Below are 7,216 nucleotides of genomic sequence, written 5' to 3' on the forward strand. Positions count from 1 at the left end.
CATATTTCTCTCTCAGAAAATGCTCTATTCACTTTCAAGTTAAACTGGCAAATAAAAAATAATTAAATTGATTCCATAAATAAAGCACTCTTAATTCACAGTAAAGGGGGAAGCTTGTCATAAGCAGCAGGTTGCCACTAGAAAGCTACCATCAAAACAACTGAAGTCCTGACCAGCATTGAGCCAGACGAAAGAAACGTAAATACAGACGATTTGGTTCGGAGGGAGGACAACCTTATAATTTATTTTTTCAGTTTTCTTTTCTAAATGTATCAGCAGTGAAATTAATTCACACAACCATTAGATGTTCCTAGTCATATATTGGGTTGCATGCCATTGAGGCATTGGGGTTTGTTTGGTTCAGAGAGAAGTCTGCCCCCTACTGGCCTGCCAACACCGCTTCCAGCATCAACTTGGTTTTCCCAGGAGGTGTCTCACCCAAGTATTAACCAAGTGCATACCTGCATACCATAGCCATTTTGTAAGAGCATTCTATGCATTACAAATTGGAGTTTGATGTAAATCCAGGCTTGTTTTGGGAACTATCATTGTCTTTAAATGTGAACCCAGGCAAGGCATTTGGTGACTGTGCTAAGCACTCCCCAACTGAATGGCCCTATAAATGGATCCATGGTCATTAATTACAAACAGGCACTTTCCTGGGGGTATATTTTTTTGCAGAATGAATATGGCCAGCATCAGATACACATAAATTCTCATTCAGGCTAGTATTACACTCCGAGTTGGAGAATCAGTGTCACTTCTTCAAGGTTGTTCCAGAGAACAAAATTATTAATAACTGCTCAGTCTCAGTGTGGCCCAGATCACTGTAACACAGAACACAGGACTTTTGATGCCATCCACCCCTTCCTCCCCAGTGATGATGCCAAAGATTCAGATAGTCACTGCACACAGGAAAGGGGTTGGTTGCATAAAGAAACTTTAGCACACTTTTGCCCAGTTATGGATAAGTGCAGGTTCTGATCAGCTAAGGATCAGAACAGGTTTTGATGAGCTGAAGATCAGCACAGGTTCTGATCAGCGATGAATCAGCACAGGTTATGATCAGTTACGAATCAGCACACAGTAAAATGTCCAGTGTTAAATCAACACTCTGAGTATATATGGTCCTGCTCCGGTCCAGAGTTTGAACGTATGCATTCTGTTGCTGTTGAATTAACACTGGAAGTTTTACAGCACAGGTTGTGACCAGCTACCCCATGTCTGTGTTCTTCTGCCACTGCAGGAAGGGCAGCAGCGGAGAGGGCAGCAGGGAGATGGAGCTGGAGGACTTGCACGAGGATGAGCCGTCCGCTTGAGCTCCCGAAGCCCGTCGCCTTAGCCCCCGACGCCACCCAGGGTCACGTTTCTCATTTTCAGCACCCCCCTGACCCCTCGGTCATGCCACCCTCCGTTTCATAATTCATAAAGAAAAATAAGACAGAATAAGTTTTTCTGCTATTTTTTTAACTTGGAGGAACTGACAAGAAAGACTAGGCTTCATCCGACAGTGCAAGATGACGTTTTCTGACATGGTTTACAGGCGTTTTTGAGGCTGCTGTATTTTTTATTATGTTTTTTATTTTACTTGCTTGCATTTAGGACTGGCTCTGTCCCTGTCTTATTCTGAATAGCCTTACACAAGCCCAGCATGTACAGTCAGTTCAATAACAAGAGCCGGGGTGACTGTTTCTGGCAGAGCTTCTTCGGAGACGACCGGAAATGGACCGCAGGCTGACCCTCGAGAAGCAACCGCTGTGCTCTCAGACCGCTGACTGAGCGTGTGAGAGCAGAGGAGTCTGTCCCTCTTTTTCTGAAGGATGTCTGTCAGTCAGCACAAAGGCTGGATCATAGCGCACCCTGCTGACGGATCCTGTCTGAATCCCTTCACTTATCTACAGATTTTCACAATGACATTGGAGCACATTTTGGCCACTATGCTTGCAGTCTTTCACAGTGACATCTTCCATTAGCTGCCTTTTCATTTTAATTCAATAGAAAGGCTGTCTTTTGAGCACATTCAGAATTTCACATTTTATAGGCTTTTATGACTTGATTGTGTAGATATTTCAGGATTGCAATCTTATGTCCAGTACGCTTCATCAATAAACATTGTTCGCCATGCATTTACAGGATTTACATAAGCTTAGAAAACAATCTGCACCCATGTCACTTTAAAAACATTTTGGTTTCAGTGAAACAGTCATATTCAGTATACTAGCTTCTTCCTGCTGTCTCTCCCCTCCCCCCTGCCCCCACCTCCATCCCTCACCCTGAATTTCTTTGACATGCATATTTCAGTAACAGCTATAGGCAGTTTTTGGCTGTGATAATTCTGCAATCAAAATGTACTGTAATCAGAGCAAACAGCTTTCAGAACTCTTGTCACCAATTCAGGAAATGTGTTGCAGTTCCCTGGCGGACTGAATTCAGAACTAATGTGATTACCTGTCGTTCCAGTCAAGTTCTAGTGATTGTATGTTGTGCCAAACGGAAGGCTTGTTGACACCAATAACATATATAATTTTCCCATGAAGAACAGATAAAGGAGGCAAGTGTAATTAAGAACAGGCTGAACAAACATGTCTTGGGATTGCAGTAACAGTACTGTTTGTGTTCCAGATGAGGATTGGTTTACAAAACCCTTCATTTATTTTAAATGTGATTTTTCCCGCAAATGCATCTACTTATTTTATACAAAACTCTTAAATGAAGATAATAAGGAGTACTTTCAGTGTGGTGGTAAATGTATTTTTTGCAAATGGCTAGTAAAGAGTCAAACTGCAAGGACAGTCACATTTTTGAGGCAGTTGCTGTATTTATGGAAATCCCAGTTCTTTTGGACCAGGGACATTTTGTGTTGGGTATTTTAGTAATCTTGTACTAAAGTTACATTATGGTCCTGCATATATGAGTAAGCTCCAAATGGTTCCAATATAAGAGCAATTTTATGCCAAAGAGATGAACAGTGGATTTCTGGCCATTATAGTGTGTATTAAAGGTAATATATACTTATTTTACAAGTACTGCTGTGTAGATATGCTACAGTTTCTGGCTTTCCCTCTGACCACTCAAAAACTTGATAATATACTGACTGAAATCAGGTTACAATTGCCTTAGTCAAAGCTATGCTATAGGTTCCCAAGTATCTGAAAAAACTATGGTGTTTACATACTTTTATTTGTCTTTCTTGCTGGAATATTGGTTTATTTCCTCAATTCATCAATCGTTAATCTTATGTTTTTTATTATTAAGAATGGTAATGGAGTTTTAAGGGAAGAAAATTATGGAATGTACCTTTTGTACCTTTTGAACCTATCCAGTGATGTATAGGGGAGACCGGGGCACAAACTTACACGGCCATGTTGAAACATGGCTATTTGAGCAAGAATGTGTTTGCGTTCACTGATTTATTATAGCAATGTGCTTCTTGTGTGAGTGGCAGGATGATTTGACAACTTCATCAAAAATTATTAACAAGTCTTTGTTTTAGCAGCATGCAAGTAATTTTTTTTCTTCAAAGTAATTTTTAAATAATTGATGATGTGTGAACACCACAGACTCCAAATTATGCCTTTTAAATCACTGTCTTGTGGGTTATAAGATATGGTTTTGACATATGTCACTAGCAAGCAGAAACCGTCAGCAATGCAGATTATGAACTAGCACAACATGGGGCTCATTCTAATGCTTTGTTACAACATGTCCCTACCTATTATAAATGAATCAGCCTCAATAACTTATAAAGGCTGTATATTCGATGCATACCATGCATTTATTCCATCCTATAATAGGAAATAAGAAATGTGGGATTCCCCTAACTTTGACTTGTATTAAAACAAAGCTCTTTCCTGTCCGTTTTCGACATTTTGGACGCTGATACAAACCCGCCGCCATGCTGTGACAATTTACCCCATAATCTGGTCAAATTGTAACAATTTCACTTTCACTACTTGGTTTAACTAATCACTAGGGATGTGCTAGAAGTGTACGGTCTATAATCATAGCAAAGACAAGTATCAAATATATTGAATTTAATATGAGAATATTTTTCATTAAAAAATAAAAAAACATGTTAGGTTGTGCCCCAGTATTTCCTATTAACCCTTGTGAAATCCTATTTGTGGTATTGTGGTCTTTTTATCCAGACAATTTACATTATTCCCTTTGTTGTGTTTTTTTGGTTTTGTACTGCCCATTATATCTGGGTTTTTTTTGTTTTTTGTTAAGCGCCATGAAAAAACTAAATCCCTGGGAAAGCTTTGATTGGCTGTAGCAAGCATTCGTGAATCTGCCTGAAACAAATCCAGAAGGCATCCAGAAGGTGCTGCCTTGGCTGTGCACTCTACAGTGTACTCCAGAAAGCCATGACCAAGTGTGTAGTGTGTAACGGCAGCAATGGAAAGATTGGAGATTGGAACTGCACTTTAGCATAGCTTCACATTGAAACAAGTAAATACCAATAGTGTACCGGTACGTAACTTTGACACTTAACTAGGTAATTTACAAACTGGAGAACTAACTGGTTATTTTAGCCAAATTTGTACTTGCGAATGTATGTGCATTTCACCAGATTGGTTGAGCATGTTAGCTTGCTTGCATGCGTAATGTTTAAATTGTATTTAAGATTGTGATAACCAGTTTATATGCACTTTTTAGCATACTATAAAAGCATTGTTTTGGAGCATGTTAGTCAAGGTACAGTATGTGCTTGGTATGGCCAACTAGACAACTTACCCCAGGGTCATTCCTTGACACTCCTTGAAACTTACTTGAACCAGAAAATTTTCATTTCAAGCTTCGGTTACATGTATGTAGGGCCATCAACATAATGATATACTGGCTGTTATACCTCATGTGTTTGCCGTTGTTGGAATTTTATCCATCAGGGCTAAGTCAATAAAGAACAAACGGGAAAAAAAACAAGTGATTTAAACAGGACACTGTTAAATGAATGAATATTGTGAAAACTTTGAAGAATCTTAATATCAATGTCTATGGTGTGTGTATCGTACATATTTGTTGTACATATTTGTCAGAAGTGCAATATTTTATCTGTTTGTCTTTACGCATTGTTCTATGCACTTATACTGTACGTGTTCTCTCATCCAGACTCCCTGGTCTACTGTGTTCCTGTCATATTTATATCAGGTGCATGTTGGTCCCAGTTACATTCACAGTCCTGTACTCCATAACAGACCTGGGTTAATTACATAATTGTTTTGTTTTGGATTCAGTGCTTCATACGCTTTACTGAGCTTGCCTGGTGTATTGAACCTATGAAATACTCTCAAATATACAAACTCCGCCTTCTGGTCCTCTTGGTTGGCTCAATTGCACCAGGCAAGATCATTTGAACACAGAAAAGTATTTGAATTCAAAACAATTGCGTAATTGACCCAGGTCTACTCAATATTGAGTTTGCAAATAATCGCCCCCTGCTTCCACTGTCTCATGATTCCCAATGTATTCTTGTCTTCTGATGTAAAATAACTTTCCAGAAGGGCACCATTTTGGAATATGGCTTTGGTTTGAGATGGTGTTTTGCTTTATTTAATTTTTTTATATGATGTACATAAATGTGGTGGCCTCCACTTATATTCATAACCTTATAATGTCTCAATAAATATGAATAGATGGCTTAAGTAAAGAAAATGCACAATCAGTATGTTTTATGAATAAATTATGAATAAGTTGATGTTATCGTTGCACACATTTTACAAATACTTGCGCTTTTCTCGGTTTGTATATTTTCACCTACTGAAATCAGTATTCTGCACGTTCCTTTACCATTTTTTATTGTTTAGGTATTGGGTCCAGACACTTAACCTTTGAGTTTTGACCATGTGTTCTGGTAGAATATCACCTGATTCTTTTTATCTCTCGTTTTGCATCTGGGCTGTTTTTTGGGTTTGATGTCTGCAGATGGCACCATTGTTTTTTGTCTCCCATCAAACATTCCTTGAAGGCTTTGATGTGCGGCCATTACTATGCCGGAATGCAAACTTGAGCTTTAGTTTCTTAGCTTTATACAAAACCAGAAGAAAAGCAATTCACCTCTGTATTTCCCAAGGGATGATTATTTCTACAAGCTTCATCTTCTGATTATTCTCAGTGTATCCATGAAGAAGAGTGTTAATGAGATTAAGATGCAGTTTTAGTCATTTGGCTGCTATTAGCCCCTGTGACTTTGTGGAGGTAGTTCTGGTCATAATGGTTTGAGGTGTTCAATCCTGATGATGCATTTATCCCAAACTCTTCATTGCCATTGGTGTTAATTGAATTTGCCCCAACAGAATTTTTTAAGGGCATATTTCATTTTCAAAGATCTTCCTGGACTGGAAGTGACTATCCAATTTGGAACTTCTTGTTAATCCATGACAGAGTGGAAATGGGAAGGTTTGGTAACATTTAGACATTTTCACATTTCAATTTAGAATTTAATCAAAGCAATGAATTGTATAATTGTATCATTTTCCTGTGAAAGTTCATGGCTATCTAACGGGTATTTACAGCTTCTGTAAGATTCCAGAGACTTCATGTTTCTCCAGACACTGTAGCTTAATATAGGTTTTGCATTCACAGACCGTAATGGTGAGATTAATTTAATCACAGTTAAGAATATTAGCAAAACATGTTGCTCTGTGTAGTAATGTGTGTATATGGGGTACTCCATAAATTCCATATATACATGCAAAATGGCCTGGACATCTGTGAGTCTTCTTTTAATTCATATTATATAGTATGTTATGAGGGTAATGAATAGAAATGGGGGTCTAATTGTTTATGGGGTAAGCAGCAAAAGAGTCAAATCTTTTGCCATTAGCAAAAAAAACTAAATTGAGAGGGCTATGGGGGCATGTACATAGATGGAGGACACTGTAATCTTAGCATCGCTGTTGTGTGTTTTACTTGACTAGTGCGTTTGAGGTCTCCGTTGCTGCGGTATGTTTTCAATGGATGTATGTGTCGTACCGCATTACTATGAATGTACTTGTAGATTGTCGATTTCCAGAAAGCATGGCGCACCTGTACTGAAATGCAACTGTTACAATGTAAATATGTACTAATATAAAGAGGCTATTTTTTGCATGCTTTTGTACACTAGACATAATCAAAGACAATAAATAAAAGTCATAAGAGTTATGGCGCTGACTGAAGTGTTTATCTTATGATTCCTTTCAAAATGTTTGTACACTCAGTCAGATCTCCTCCC

The 7,216-nt window shown here is 38.4% G+C and overlaps 1 protein-coding gene across 1 annotated transcript in view; it reads left to right on the forward strand.

Annotated features, from left to right (window-relative positions):
* Positions 1-7,146, forward strand: part of camkk1a (calcium/calmodulin-dependent protein kinase kinase 1, alpha a) — an 86,489-nt gene extending 79,343 nt beyond the window's left edge. Inside the window, exon 17 of the mRNA XM_061248874.1 lies at positions 1,247-7,146. Within this exon, the coding sequence (XP_061104858.1) occupies positions 1,247-1,319 (73 nt within the window). The 3' untranslated portion in view covers positions 1,320-7,146. The remainder of the gene's footprint in view (positions 1-1,246) is intronic.
* Positions 7,147-7,216: the final 70 nt, after the last annotated feature.

This window comes from Conger conger, chromosome 7, assembly GCF_963514075.1.
Source record: "Conger conger chromosome 7, fConCon1.1, whole genome shotgun sequence".
NCBI lineage: Eukaryota > Metazoa > Chordata > Actinopteri > Anguilliformes > Congridae > Conger > Conger conger.